Source organism: Marmota flaviventris, chromosome 10, assembly GCF_047511675.1.
Source record: "Marmota flaviventris isolate mMarFla1 chromosome 10, mMarFla1.hap1, whole genome shotgun sequence".
NCBI classification, from domain to species: domain Eukaryota; kingdom Metazoa; phylum Chordata; class Mammalia; order Rodentia; family Sciuridae; genus Marmota; species Marmota flaviventris.
In genome coordinates, this window is record NC_092507.1 from 78,868,933 (window position 1) to 78,884,555 (window position 15,623).

A 15,623-nucleotide genomic window follows, 5' to 3' on the forward strand; every position below is an offset into this window, starting at 1 on the left:
TTAAAATATCTTTATTTTTTGTGGGGGGCTAAGGATTGAACCCAGTGCCTCACACGGGTGAGGAAAGTGCTCCACAGCTGAGCTATGACCCCAGCCCCTCACCTTTATTTATAAACAAAATGAATTGTAACTAATCAAGCCAAAGAATGTTCATATTTCATCAACCAAAATTGATCATGGAGGATCTTCCAAAGTTAAATATACACACTTATGAAATTTTCAGAGTAACAGGTCTTTCTTTTAGCACAAAAGGCAGGCTCAGATCCAAAAATTATAGCAATGATGGCATCCGCATTCCATTGTTATAGGCTGCGGCATCCACTTCTTCATCTAAAATAAAGTAGCAATAATGATCCTATTACAGTGTTTTTTAAGGATAAATGAGAAAAATGTAATAAATGCTTGGCACATACCAGACCATGGCTCTACCACTGAGTCATATTCCCAGCCTATACTTTCCCCCCCCCCCCTTGGTCTGGGAGATAGAGCCACTTCCCCAGCCCTTTTTTATATATATTTTAGAGACAGGGTCTCCCTGAGTTGCTTAGGGCCTTGCTAAGTTGCTGAGGCTGGTTTTGAACTGTAATGCTCCTGACTCAGGCTCCCGAGCTGCTGGGATTACAGGCACTATTTTTAATATACAGAAATCCAGAAGCTCCTTTTCCCTGTTCCATTCACTCTCCCCCACCCCTTCCCATCAAGTCTGAATCCAGTATCAGTGGAAGACCATGAAAGTCACGCAGAGCCATCCAGCAGGGGGCAGTGCAGACATTTCAGGCCCTGTAGTCTTTAGCAGGAGTGAAGTTCACAAAAAGTACCTTCCTTTGACTCAGGCAAGCGGAAACCTTGCTCTGACTCTGTACTTTATAAAGCCTTGCACAGAAACAAACACACAGAAAAAGTAAGCTTATTAAAGAACACATGGCTACAAAATAAACAAAAATGCACTTGGCTTCAGGCACCTCTGTCACTTAGGACTTGACACTCACTCTGACCAGATGTAATAAGCATCTGACCTGGTCATCAATACCTTCTAGGCCCCAGGGAAATGCTGCTCCACATTTTCTGTACTGTGCCCCCCCCAGACAAAAGGCAATTGTGCCCGAGGATCGTGAAGATTTTTGGTTTCTGATGCTGTTGACATTTGAAATGGACATTGCTTCAGAGTGTAGGACTTGAGTAATGAAATTTTTTTTTAACATAAGAGAAGTAAAACTAAATTAACTTATTAAATTCTTTCTTTCTGATAATATGAATGCAAACGATTCTTGAATCATGAAGCATTATGTTTGAGAATAGCTAAGTATCCATTTTCTTGCTTGTCTTCATAGTCTAATTTGACATTCTAATTCATCATATTGAAACAGATAGATTTTATTGAGACCAAATATGAAATGCTTCAGATGAATAAATCAAGACAACAAAGGTGCTTATAGGAAGAGCAAATCAGTCTGACAGAAAAATGAATTTTGAGTTGGTACTTCCCAGTTATTTGGTGTGTAGTGTTGCTTGCTGTTAAGAAGGTTAATAATACAAGCCTTAAAACTTTAAAGAATCTAAAATGTATAAAGATTAAAACTTTAGAGAAAAAAATATTTTTAATACTAGGGATTAAACCCAGGGGTGCTTTACCACTGAGCTGTAACCCAGTCCTTTTTATTTTTTATTTTATTGTATTTATTTTTCTAGTTGTAGATGGACACAATCTTTATTTATTTATTTTTTATGTGGTACTGAGGATTGAACCCAGTGCCACACACTTGCAAGTCAAGCATTCTACAACTGAGCTACAACCCCAGACCCCCTTTTTTATTTTTTGAGGCAGAGTCTTGCTAAATTCCTGAGGGTCTTGCTAAATTCTGAGGCTGGCCTCAAACTTGAGATCCTCCTGCCTCAGCCTCCTAGGTTGCTGGGATTACAGGCCTGTGCCACTGTGACCAGCTAGAGAATTTTTTTCTTTTCTAAATTGAATGAAACTATAAAAGAAATGTTCAGTGAAAGTGACATTCTAATTAAATACCAGAAAATTTAGAACAAGGAAATAAGTTTGTGTGACTGTAGAGAAAAAATACAAATAAATCGAAAATCAATTTCTATAGTTAAAAAAACTTTTTAGAAGACACAGTCTCATTATGTACCCCAGGTTGACCTCAAACTCCTGAGTTCAGCTGGATGTGAGGACACACTGTAATCCCAGAGGCTGGGGAGGCGAAGGCAGGAGGATTACAAATTCAAAGCTAGCCTCAGCAACTTAGTGAGGCTCTAAGAGATTTAGCTCCCTAAATTGAAACTGTTTCAAAATAAAAATAAAAAGGGCTGAGGAAGTAGCTCAATGGTTAACAGCTCCTGGGTTGAATCCCTAGTACCAAAACAAAAACTAACTCCTGGTTTCAAGTGATCCTCCTGCTTCAGCCTCTAGAGTAGCTGGGAGTGTAGGCCTGCACCACCTTGCATTGCTTGAAATTATTTTCTGATCCTAATAAATCAGTGCATGAAGGCCCATTGAAAAGACATTTGAACAAACAGAGCAACCTATTGCTATTCTGTTTTTCTTTATCATATTCTAGCACTGAAATATTAGAAAGAAGAATTTACCAAAACCTGTACAGATGTAGTACTACTGCTCTTACTAATAATGTTATACAAGAGACTATGCAAACTGTAATAAAAATGCCAGTGATTTGTACATAGTAGCATTAATATCTCTAGTAATATTTTCTGTGAAAAAATAATTTATCCATGATTCTTATCACATTGTTTAAATATAATATATAAAAATCATGGTTCATTTCCAAAGGTAAGTATAGCTTTAAGGGCTTTAAGGATTTTATTTAAAATTCCAATTTCTCTTGTTTCAGTGGAACAAAATTTCTCCAAACTGAAATTAAATAAGTTTATTTAAGGGATGGGGTTGTGACTCAATGGTAGAGTGCTTGCCTAGCATGTGTGAGGAACTGGGTTTGATTCTCAGCACCATATATAAATGAATAAATAAAATAATGGTCCATCAACAACCTAGAAAAGTTAAAAAAAAAAAGAAGAAAACTATTTAAGAAAGTAATGATGTACAAAAGGTTGTCTAACTTGGCCTTACTATCTGTGGAACCCAAATGATGTGATATCTTAATGATAATGTAAACATTTTGCTGAAATGAAGACATGAAATGGAAATTTTATGGAATAAAAGTACTATATTATAATTTATGAATTGTGTACATCTTTATTTTACCGGTCATCAAAACATTAATAGCCTATCTGGGTGCAGTGGTACAGGCCTGCCATCCCAGCAATTCTCAAGACTGAGGCAGGAGGACTGCAAGTGAGGGCAGCCTAGGCAACTTAATAAGACCCTGTCCCAAAATAAAAAATACAAAGGATTGTGTGGCTTAATGGGTTTAATTCCCAATAAGGCTCCCCCCCACCAAAAAAAAAAAAAAAAGTAAAAAGAAAGAAACCTCAAAAATCATGAAAACTCTCAGACACGCTCAATCATTTTTATTTTGATATTTTGTTGAATTTCAGTTGCATGAAAAGCCATAGCTTGGGGTTGGAGTTGGGAGTGTAGCTTGGTGGTAGAGTATGTACTTATTATGTGTGAAGCCCTAGGTTTATTCACCAACCAACCAACCAACAAAACAACCACAGCTTTATACACTTAAATAAAACAAACAAACAAACAAACAGGGGCTGGGGTTGTGGCTCAGTGGCAGAGCCCTCACCTAGCATGCATGAGGCACTGAGTTTGATCCTTAGCATCACATAAAAATAAAATAAAGATACTGTGTCCACCTAAAACTAAAAAATAAATATTAAAAAAGAAACAAAGTTTATTCTTTATTTGGCTAATATTTTTCCCCTAGATCAAAGTACAGGTTTAAAAAACTTAAATTTTTATTTTTTTTTTATTTTTTAGTTTTCGGCAGACATATCTTTGTTTGTATGTAGTGCTGAGGATCGAACCCGGGCCGCACGCATGCCAGGTGAGCATGCTACCGCTTGAGCCACATCCCCAGCCCCATAAACTTAAAATTTTTCCAAGGGCTCAAGGTGTAATAGTGGTAGACCACTTGCCTAGCATGTGTGAAACTCTCTGGTTTTGATTGACACCTTTAGAACAAAAAAAAAAAAAAAGAAAAGAAAAGAAAAAAGTTTCAATGAATTAATAGCTATAAAGATCTAATTATAAAGTAGTTCACTTACCATCTTTCAGTATATAACTATAAACTCTATGTAAAGCAAAAACCAATTACAATTAAAAATATTAATTTGCAAATAAGATAATTTTTTTTTTAGGCTAGGAATTGAGCCCAGGGCCCTGTGAATGTTAGTTAAATTCTCTATCACTGAGCTATACCCACAGCTCTGCTGATTTGTGTGTGTGTGTGTGTGTGTGTGTGTGGTGCTGGGGATTGAATCTAGTGCCTATATGCACTCGAGGCACACACTCTGCCAACTGAGCTGTATTCATTCCCAGCCCTCTGCTGATTTTTTTATACCTTTATTTTATTTATTTGTATATGGTGCTGAGGATCGAACCCAGTGCCTCACACGTGTTATGCAAGCGCTCTACCACTGAGCCACGACCCCAGCCCTGCTGATTTGTTTTCTACTTGTAATATGTACCAGACATATTTAATTAAATTGAGTTTGCCTTCATTTCAAATATTGTTTCAAAGCCATGTTTCGAATTCTAGCAGGAATCAATGTTTAATTTTTTTATTTTGAAATAATTTCAAAACTACAGATTGATTGTAGCATTTGTACAAAGAATTTTCATGTACCCTTCTTGCAAATTCCCTATTGTTGACATTTTAACGAATTTGCCTTATTAATTTCTCTCTTCCTCTCTCTCTCTCTCTTTCTCTCTCTGATCCTCTTGCTTCAGCCTCTGGAATTCTGGAATAATGGGTATGTGCCACCACACCCAGGAACTGTTGATTTTTAACTTTAACCATTTATTTATTTATGTTATTTTATATATATATATATTTATGTTATTATATATACATATAATATATATATGTATACACACATATTTTAGTTGCAGATGAACACACAGTATCTTTATTTTTATGTGGTGCTGAATTCAGCACCTTATGCATGCTAGGCGAGTGCTCTACTGCTGAGCCACAACCCCAGCACCCCCAGCCCCAACTCTAATCATTTAAGTAAGGTGATACTGACCACAGGTGCTGGACAAGTATGCCTGTCCCCTGGTATCACTAACAGCATTGACTGAGCTAGCCATGCAGCCCCAAACCTCCAGTTATGACTAAAGGAAATGAGTACACATATTTTTAATTTTGTTGCTACAGATTTATAAAATAAAAGAAGGAAGATAAACATTTAACTCAATGATGTGATAGTTTTCTAAATATTCAGATGAATGGTATATGGGTCTTCATATGTATTCTTGACTAAAACATGAAAAACTTAAGGGTGGGTGGGCCTACTATTTCCAGGTAGACTTTCTTTCTTGATGCTTATACCTCCAATGTGAGCAGGGCCTGACCTGGTAGGTAGGCTAATAATTTGATGAACCACTCAATTTCTATGCCTACAAATTGCACACGTCTCTTTTTATACTTACAAAAGCTGTTCAGCAAAGATTCAGTCACATTTGAGTGTGGGGAATATTTTAACATTTATTTTCTAGAGCTCTGTTGAAATTGGCCAGAGTGAACTCCATGTTCATTTTTCCTATTACATAGGAATTAAAAGTTGAAACCAGAGGTAACTGACATCATACTTCTGGTTTATCCCAGTGGTAGTTTTATGGACCCACTTACCCTTTTCATTCTAGTTTGGAAGCCCCTTCTTTTAGCTCTGACAATGAACAGCTGATGTCCTGATTCTGTGCTGTTTAATTAAACCTGTGTACACCCATCTGCTAAGGTCAGGCTACTATCATTGGAAGATGAGGGGATAGTTAAAATTCATAATAAGTCTTTTTCTAGTGGAACCAGTAAGCTTCATTATTGGGTAAAATAGGATTTGTTTTCTGCTTTGCTGAGACTACTGGGCTTGATTGAAGCCAAATTAAAAAATTCAGATTCCCAGCCCCAAACCTCCAGAGTCTGATTCAGTAGAGGTGGAAGATATTTAAATATCTGCATTTTAACTAGTACTTAAATGATTCCCATGCAAAAATCCCAAAGACCACTCTGAAATACTGTTAGTGAGAAATACTTGTCCTTGATAATTGTTTTTTCTCAATCTTGGTGTTGAAAACAAGAAAAGAAAATGGCCCATTGCCACAGTCACAATTAGTTGTTTTTTGGTACCGGGGGATTGAACTCAGGGGCATTCGATTACTGAGCCACATCCCCAGCCCTATTTTGTATTTTATTTAGAGACAGGGTCTCACTGAATTGCTTAGAGCCTCGTTTTTTTGCTAAGGCTGGTTTTGAACTCACGATCCTCCTGCCTCAGCCTCCCTAGCCGCTGGGATTACAGGCGTTTGCCACCGCACCCGGATACAATTAGTTTTAAAAGAAAGTAAAAAGGAATTTTAAAAAGTTTAGTTGACTAGCTTAGAGTGATAGAAAGAAAAGGAATGGGGGTTTCAGGAATCATGGAAAACGATGTAGGTATAGGGATATAGAAAAAAAAAAAAAAAAAAAGCCCTAAGAAATTGTTTTACCAGGAACAAATAAATAACAGAGCACTTACATTGGAGATTTAAAGATGCTCCTGACAGCAGGGCCCACCTTCAGGGTTTATAGTTTGCGGTGGGCTGAAGCATGTACGATGGTGCTAAGAAGGCAGAGAAATGTCCCCAATCCCAGGTTTGAGGCTTCCAGGGAAGGCTTCCTGGGAGGATCTTGTAGGCTCTGAATCACCAGGTAGAGTCCTAGAAAGGGTAAGAGGGCTTCAGGGAAAATTCATTTTATTTAATTTAATTTTTTTCCTTCTTAGAAATGTAATGTATTTGTTTTGATAAAATGCTTTAGAAAAAAAAAAAAAGGCGAAAGCCTCATGTAATCCTCCCAAGTTCATACTCACCTCCACCCGTAAGCATTCTCCACCCCTAAGCCCTTAGAGTTGGGAGCGGGCGGCACTCAGGGGTTTGACAAGGGAATGTCCGGCACAGATCCTCCAGCCAGCAGGGGGCGGCAGACCACACACCTTGTAGCTGGAAGCCCTCTCTCTCTTCCACACGTCTCACGCGTAATCATCAGCGCTACATACTGCGCTTGCGCAGGAGCTTCGGCCTTTTCTCCCCTGTAGCGCTGTTGGGCCTGCAGGTCTGTGTGGATCCGCGGACCTGGGTCTCTGTTCCGCAGGATGGTGAGTGGGTACCTCGATCTCAGGGCTCCGGATGAATGGGGGCTCCATTTTCTCGCTCGAACGCCAGCCTAGGGCGCGTCTTGCGCGGCGTAGGGGACGGATGGCATTAGATTCTCGGTTCTGCAGTGCTCAGACTGCGGCTCCCAGCGTGGCCTTAATGGCTGCCGCCCAGAGCGCGTACTGGGGGGAGGGGTTGGTGAAGAGGGGTTACCGGGTTGGAGCCCCGGATTGGGAGTGGGGTAAACTTGGTAGACTTCTGGGAGAGTGCCGGCTGGTCTCAGGGGGCACCAGCAGCCTGCAGTGGTGGAACTGGCATGCACTGGGCTCCAGGCTAGCTGAGCGATGCCGGAGCGGAGGCGGGCTGCGAGTCGTTGCACCCTAGCTTGGCCATCAGCTGAGTCGTGGGTTTTTCAGGAAAGCGTCGTATTTGGTCTGTGTTTTAGAAAGCTTCTGCTCCTGGACCGGGGAAGTAACTTTTGAGCCAGAACTGTCAGTGGAGCTTGGAGGCCGTGGTGGCCCTTGGATCCCGGAAGGGAGCTAATTTAGTTTGGAACACTCATTTCCTTGCTAGTCCTAGTTTTCAGGGACAGGGCCCTAAAGGTGGGATGGAGTGTTGTTCTAAGGGGAAACCTGTGCTCTTACCGGGTTAAGTATTGTGGCAGCCAGTTTAGGCTTTTCAAGAAGGCACAGATGAAGTGAGAGAGTTGTAGTTATTTGAGATTAGGTTTTCGAAGTGAGATGCACAGTATTCAGGCACTGCTGATTGTTGTGGAGCAGTGTTTCCCAAAAGTGGGGTGCAATGATTGGATGGTATTAAGATGTGAGGGAAGAAGTACAGAAATTGTGATAGGCGTTTTAAAACTTTTTAAAATAATGTTACAAGATCTTGTACCTGTTGAATCTAATTGAAGCTTGCATTTTTGTGTAATAGTTTATTTTTTATCAGTTTGTGACAGATGGAAAGCAGAAGAAAAAGTGTTACTTCATTTGGTTTGAAAAGTGAGATGCTATGAAAGTTGACAGTTGTATGGATTTGCTTTTGAAGTACATGATTAATTCGTGTTTAAAGTGTCATAGTCTAAGACATTTATTTAAGTTTCAAAAACATTCTTTTTTGTTTGTTTGTTTTTCTTTAAGGGGTTTGTTAAAGTTGTGAAGAATAAGGCCTACTTTAAGAGATACCAAGTGAAATTTAGAAGACGACGAGGTATGGGCAGTTTTTCATGTTTGCGATATTAAAAGAATCTGTTTTGTAATGGAATATTCCTTCTTAAGTTATTATGGTTTTTCTTTCAGAGGGCAAAACTGATTACTATGCTCGGAAACGCTTGGTGATCCAGGACAAAAATAAGTACAACACACCCAAATACAGGATGATAGTTCGTGTAACTAACAGAGATATCATTTGCCAGGTAAGTTGTAGCCTAGGATCAGACTGTGGGTGATAAATCTTTTTTCACTGAGCTAGAGAAATTGTCCTTGGGAAGCAAAGCACATGGGTTAAAGGGCCATTTTGTGCCTCCAGAAACATTGAATAGTTTGATTCCTTTTAATAGTAATAGAGTGAGATAGTAGGAAACTGATACTAAAACACGCATAAACACGCAAATTTAAGAGTCTTTGGGAAACTTGACCCAGTTTAATTTTATTTCCATTTTCTAATTTGGGAAAAAGACTTAGAGAAACCTGTTGTATGGGGTGGGGAAATACATGAGACAAGTAGAAGTTTCTTGCCATCCCAGTTCCAGACTAAATCCTGACTCATGTTATATGACCTTACATGCTGTTTAACTCATTGTAAGAGTTAAGTGAAACCCAAGATTGTTTTTATTTCTGCTTATTGTTTGAAATAGGTTTTAATAAAATGTACCAAAGTGTCTTGCTTAAAAAAGATCTTTAAAATGTAGTTCCTGGAGTCCAGTGTTCAGGACTTTTACAACTAGGGAACATTTATATGTGGGGGGATATTTGGGATACAATACAGGGCCTTGTACATACTGGGCAAGTGCTGTATCACTGAGATGTATTCCTAGATCTTTATAAGAAATTTATTTTGAGACAACAGGCTGTCACTAAGTTGCCCAGGTGTGCCTTGAACTCCTGGACTCAGGTGATCCTCCTGCCTCAGCCTTCCAAGTTGTTGGGGATTGCAGGCATGCACCACTGCACCTGAATTCTCATTGACTTTTTTTTAAGTACCTCTAATTCACCAGCTAGGATTCTTTTTAATCCATAAAAGTAGGGAACTATAGTCTGATTTATTCCAAAAATATTCTAATATTTGGGTAGTTACAGTCTTAACATACTGTGACATTAGTACACATATACTATAACAGCTGCTCACTGCTTATATAATTGAACAAGTCAAATTGTAGAGGTGAGTAGGTTTAACAAACCTTTTTTAAAATATTTTTTTAGTTGTAGATAGACACTATTTTTATTTTTATGTGGTGCTGAGGAACAAACTCAGGGTCTCACGTGTGGGGCAAGTGCTTTACCACTGAGCTACGACCCTTAACAAACTTTTTAAAAGGTGCAGATCTATGTCTGTTGAATTTCTTTTGAAAAAGAAGGCATTTAGGACAATAATGAAAAGTCAAAGTAGCAAAATACTAACCTGATTTTTCTCTTACTGTAGATTGCTTATGCCCGTATAGAAGGGGATATGATAGTCTGCGCGGCATATGCACATGAACTACCAAAATATGGTGTGAAAGTTGGCCTAACAAATTATGCTGCAGCATATTGTACAGGCCTGCTGCTGGCCCGCAGGGTATGTACAAAATGACTTTAATAGATGTACTTTGGGGTTGATTTGTTTTGATTGTATTCAGTGTTTGCACATGAGTAAAAGATTCTGAGCTACGGCTTCAGGACAGTGCTGGCTGTTCTGTGGTTTACAAGGTTGTCAGCAGGGAAGATGACTTTATAAATACAAAGTTTGATTGAAATGACTGCATTTCTGATAATCGAGGTGGTTATTTGTTCTGTTTTTAGCCTCATTGTGGGTATTGCTAGATGAGCTCTGTTCAGAATTGTCTGTAATGGTGGGACATCTATAATTTGCTGTCTTGTGATGTAGTCACTAGCCTGTGGCTGTTGAACACTTGATATGTGACTAGTGCTACCGAGGAACTGAATTTTTTTTTTGAGAGAGAATTTTTAATATTTATTTTTTAGTTTTTCGGCAGACACAACATCTTTGTATGTGGTGCTGAGGAATGAACCCGGGCCGCACACATGCCAGGCGAGCGTGCTACCGCTTGAGCCACATCCCAGCCCCCTGAGTTTTTAATTTGAATTTGAAAAGCTGCTTGCCACCAGTGGCTACTTAAATTATTTACCAAAGATCCTCATTACTCAAGTATACGTCTTTGGACCATCAGCATATACAGACTTGGGTTTCCTCTCTAGACTCTCAGAATCTTTATTTTGACAGGATCATTTGATGGGTGTACATTAAAATTTGAGAGATGGTGTCTTTAGCATTTACTATATATTAGTGGTAGTAGGCAATACAAATGTTATTTTGCTTTTTTTAATTATTTCAGTTACTGACTTTGTTTTGCAGTGTAGTTGAGACCCCACTTCTTCACTGGTTATATACATGTTTAGTAGGTGTCACATGGTCATTATATATGAGAGCAACTTGGTGCAAAAGCCACTGTTTATGGTGAAAACGTAGCTAGGTGACCACCAGCAGAAGAGTGGCCCAAATTAAAATAATGTAGTTGGACGGTAGAGCCACAAAACATGTTCCCTTTAGCCCAGTATCCTACCCCTAAAAATTTTATTTCAATTAAGTTAAAATGACATGTGATAACTTTTGATGTTGACTTTTTTAAAAGAATATTTTTTAGTTGTTAATGTACCTTTATTTTTATTTATTTATATGTGGTGCTGAGGATCGAACCCAGTGCCTCACACATGCTAGGCAAATGCTCTGCCACTGAGCCACAATCCCAGCCCCTAATGTTGACTTCTTATAGCCAGGCATGACTGAAGAAATCGGGGGTCAGTTCCTCATGTAAGGATCAAATTAAGTATTATGTGGTTGGGATATGAAATATTTTTAGAATGATTTGACTATTAAAAACAGTCATATATTTTTACAATAACTTCTTTGTTAATAGCTTCTCAATAGGTTTGGTATGGACAAGATTTATGAAGGCCAAGTGGAGGTGACTGGAGATGAATACAATGTGGAAAGCATTGATGGTCAACCTGGTGCCTTCACCTGCTATTTGGATGCAGGCCTTGCTAGAACTACAACTGGCAATAAAGTTTTTGGGGCCCTGAAGGGAGCTGTGGATGGAGGCTTGTCTATCCCCCATAGGTAATAATAGTATTCAAGACCTCACGTATAACTAATACTTTCCTGTGTTTAACTGGGTGGTGGAGATTATCAGATCAATAAAGTTGCTATCATTGAATGCCTGCTCTATGCTAGGTACTCTGCTGGAAGGATTCCTAACATTTTATAAATGATGAGACCGAGACTCAGAAACAGAGATTTGTCCAGGGCTAATAAGTGGTATGGAAATCACTATCTTTTGCATGACTTAATTTCGATTAGAAATGAGCAACTCCATTTATTTCCCCTCCCCCCCAGAATTTTTTTTCCCATTTAGCATAAAATTTGACCTAAACTTTCAGCTGGAAATAATATTGTACATGGCAGGCCATTCTTGAAAGTCAAGTAGGTTATTGAATTGCTAATTCCTTTGGTTTGAGTTAATATTTTGATTTTGTTTGTTTTGCAGTAGTAGGGATTGAACTCAGGGCTTAATACATGCCAGGCAGACACTACCTCTCAGCCACATCCTCAATACACATTTTGGTATTTTAATTTATAGCTTTTTTAGTGGTTACCTAATAAGAAAAAAAAAAGTTTGTGATTCTTGTTTATTTCATTTTTATTTTATACATTTTATTTATTTCGGGGGGTAAGCCTAAATTAAAATTGAACTAGAACTGGGTGTGTGTGGTAGTACATATCTGTAAGCCCAGCTACTTAGTAGGATTTGCAGGTTCAGGGCCAGCCTGAGAAACCTAGACCCTGTCTCAGAATTAAATAGGGCTGTGGATATAGCTGAGTGCATAAGGTCCTGCATTCATTCTGTCTACAACAGTCAAGAAGCCTCGCTATTAAAAAGAAGCTAGTGAAGTGCAAGTGTAACCAGTTGTATTCTCATTAGATGATTTCATTAATTGTGATCTTGGACAAGTCACCTATTCCTCCCTTATCCTGAGGTACCTTGAGAAATTATAGGATTTGGTGGATACGTTTTGAAATTGCTTTCCATGCTAAGATGTAGGAGAACTTCTATTAACAGAAAGCCTTGATATAGTTTAAAGGCATTTGTCACTGAGTAGGGTGGGGCACTTAGTCCAGGCTACTTGGGAGACAGGCAGGGGAGTACTTGAGTCCAGGAGTTTTAAGACCAGTCTGGGCAGTGTCTCCAAATAAAAGGTGTTTGTGGTATGAATTTCTTTGGAATTCACAGATGAGCTGCTGAATGATGATATCCCACTAACTGAGCAGTCAGTAGTTGGTCCTTTGGTTGCATATGATGCAATAATTGTTTCAAGACGGGACTGATGGCAGCTACTGAAATGAATTCCTGTGGGTGAACAAATTTCAGTTAATCTATACTAAAATATAAAAAAACTTTATTTTAGTACCAAACGATTCCCTGGTTATGATTCTGAAAGCAAGGAGTTCAATGCAGAAGTACATCGGAAGCACATTATGGGTCAGAATGTTGCAGATTACATGCGCTATCTAATGGAAGAAGATGAAGATGCTTACAAGAAACAGTTTTCTCAGTATATAAAGAACAACGTTACCCCTGACATGGTAAGAAATTTACCGAAGTTTGGCCTTTCTCGGTTAATTTATAGAACAAAGTTTACTACTTGTTTTTGGTTTAGGTTCTTAATATAGGTATATTTCAGGCTAGTGATTTTTATAGGTGTAGATAGATTCCAATTAGCTTTTCTTAAAATGGAATTAGAATATTAATGAGAGTAGATTAACAGGTGAGATAGAATAATACATGTAATGAGCTGGACTTAACATATCTTAGGAATCTTTTAGAGGTTTAAGTGTAGTAGCCTTCAAGTATCCAAAACTTGTGTTGCCTTTTTTTGACCTTGACTGTTGAATACTGTAGTCCCAGTTTTGAAATTAAGTGAAAATGTAGAATATGAATCATGTTACTCTAAAGCTGTTATAACTAAAATTATTTACAAGTATATTGGGTCAAGTAATTTCTGTTAGTACCTTATTCTTTTTTGGTGCTGCTTTGGGCATGAAAATTTTTAAAAAGTCATTGAGGAAAAGATCACTTCCTATTTATATGCTTTGGACCACAGTCTAAGGCAAAATAAACACATAGCTTGGTTTTTGAGGGGGGTAAAAAAAGAATCAGGAATAGTTTTACTGGTTCTGCTTAACCTTAGAATTTTTCTTTCTAAGCCTATCTTGTCATACTTGTTCAAAACTATTTAGACACCTCCCCATCTGTTCTTTCAGATATTTATTTTTTAATGCTATTCTATGCCATACTTAATGGCAGACAGCTCTTTGGCTAGTGTACCTTTTCAGCTACCTCCTTTTGGGTGTGTGTGGTACTGGGGATTAGACCCCAGGTCCTTGTCATTGCTAAGCATGGGCTCTAAATACAGTGAACAGTTGTAATAGTGCTTAAAAGAGGTAGAGAAATTAAATTTTGAGATAGATTTAGGTAGTTGAGCAGTCTCACATGCAGTGTGCATTTTTGTTTTTTTTCTCTTGCCAAATTTTCTATAAGTGCATATACAATCATTTTCTTCATTTTCTCCGCCTTAGTAAGACCTGGATTACCTTGACTTTTTTTAATGTGGTACTAAGGATGTCCATGTTCTCATTCATGCTAAATACATGGAATCATCATCACCCACCACCATTCTTTAGGGAACCATAATTGTTATTAGATGTTCAGAGAGTTGTAGTGGAGCATTTTCAGTGTATTCTAGAGAATTTCAAGCCTCTTTGAAAGTTCTAGAGACCTTATATTACTGCCAGATACTAGTGATTAGTAATAGTGAAAGATACAAGAGATTCCTAGTACATAAGTCTGAGAATTCTTTGAAAGACCTATCAGGTAATGATGGAAATTGTAAATCTCGGAAATTTGGGGTGACAGAAGAATTTGGTAGTTGTTTTTTAGTCCCCGATGTCCAGTCCAAGAATTTAGGGCAAACATTCAATTGAACGAGGAGTACAGTGTGGGTGCTACCTCCCCCACCCCACCCCCCCGAAAAAAAAAAACTGTTCTACTGTGATTCAGAAAGTATGGCTGAATTACTTAAGAATAAATGCAGATTGTGTTTTGTGAATATGTCCATATATGGTGCATAGGGTAAACACAAAGGATTTGTTACGATTACATTTAGGAATTGAAGCAGGAATCAACATTGACTTAGTTGGTTTTTTTTTTTTTTTTAGAATCTGACTTAAAAGGACAAAGTAGAGCAAATGGTGGAGTGCTACTGTACGTTAATATAGTAGGGCATATGAAATGAAACCAAGTACTGTTTGCTTTCCTTTGTTTCAGATGGAGGAAATGTATAAGAAAGCTCATTCTGCTATACGAGAGAACCCAGTCTATGAGAAAAAGCCCAAGAGAGAAGTTAAAAAGAAGAGGTATGTCTTGTTTTGTCTTGTGGATCAGACTTTCAGTGAAGTTGTGCAAACTCGATCACTAGCTCTGCGTGATATGGCAGAAGCTAAGGGAACCAGGTTTGCTAAAGTAATTGTGGTGATAGGAATGTATTAGCCTCAGAAGCTACTGAGGTGGCCCATTCTATCTTCTTACAGTTGTAAATACCAGTTATTGCATTTATTATTGACTACCTAAAGAGTTCCTTTTTGATATTTAAATAGAATGAGAAATAGTCCCTAATGACCACCTAGCCATTGTACTATTTTTTTTTTTGATACCACAATAATAGGATCATATCATAAAAGTTGTCATTTGGGAAAGTTAGCTAAAGAACATATATAAGTACATGCATTAGAAATTGGATTATTCAGTCTCCATCTGATCACAAAGTGTTTGGTTTTAAAAAATTATATTCCTATTTCACTTTTTTGCAGGTGGAACCGTCCTAAAATGTCCCTTGCCCAGAAGAAAGATCGGGTAGCTCAAAAGAAGGCAAGCTTCCTCAGAGCTCAGGAACGGGCTGCTGAGAGCTAAACCAAACAACAGTTTTTCTATGAAGTTTTTTCAGATACAGATAATAAACTTATTGAACCAGCAGTTATTTCTGTGTTGAGCTCTTGTTGT

At 38.2% G+C, this 15,623-nt stretch overlaps 1 protein-coding gene, 1 long non-coding RNA gene and 2 other non-coding genes across 4 annotated transcripts; 3 read left to right on the top strand and 1 right to left on the bottom strand.

Moving 5' to 3' along the window:
- Positions 1 to 249: 249 nt before the first annotated feature.
- On the bottom strand, positions 250 to 7,068 carry LOC139707460 (uncharacterized). Its single transcript, XR_011709028.1, has 3 exons — positions 7,006 to 7,068; positions 6,673 to 6,853; positions 250 to 330 (listed from the first exon to the last, which is right to left on the bottom strand). It is a non-coding gene; the product is annotated as an uncharacterized lncRNA (long non-coding RNA).
- A 116-nt stretch (positions 7,069 to 7,184) lies between these two features.
- Positions 7,185 to 15,600, top strand: Rpl5 (ribosomal protein L5). The gene is made up of 8 exons (XM_027935095.2): positions 7,185 to 7,290; positions 8,428 to 8,497; positions 8,587 to 8,702; positions 9,929 to 10,063; positions 11,424 to 11,626; positions 12,973 to 13,150; positions 14,892 to 14,980; positions 15,434 to 15,600. Exons 1-8 carry the CDS (start codon positions 7,288 to 7,290, stop codon positions 15,531 to 15,533), a joined length of 894 nt encoding a protein of 297 aa, XP_027790896.1. The 5' UTR covers positions 7,185 to 7,287; the 3' UTR covers positions 15,534 to 15,600.
- LOC114092697 (small nucleolar RNA SNORD21) lies at positions 12,805 to 12,899 on the top strand. Its single transcript, XR_003582777.1, has one exon. It is a non-coding gene; the product is annotated as a small nucleolar RNA SNORD21 (small nucleolar RNA).
- LOC114092698 (small nucleolar RNA SNORA66) lies at positions 15,024 to 15,156 on the top strand. The gene has a single exon (XR_003582778.1). It is a non-coding gene; the product is annotated as a small nucleolar RNA SNORA66 (small nucleolar RNA).
- Positions 15,601 to 15,623: the final 23 nt, after the last annotated feature.

Excerpts from the sequence above, each read along its gene's own strand:
- Rpl5 (XM_027935095.2), top strand. Across the intron at positions 10,064-11,423 it reads GCCTGCTGCTGGCCCGCAGG|CTTCTCAATAGGTTTGGTAT; the intron begins GTATGTACAAAA and ends CTTTGTTAATAG. Across the intron at positions 14,981-15,433 it reads AGAGAAGTTAAAAAGAAGAG|GTGGAACCGTCCTAAAATGT; the intron begins GTATGTCTTGTT and ends ACTTTTTTGCAG.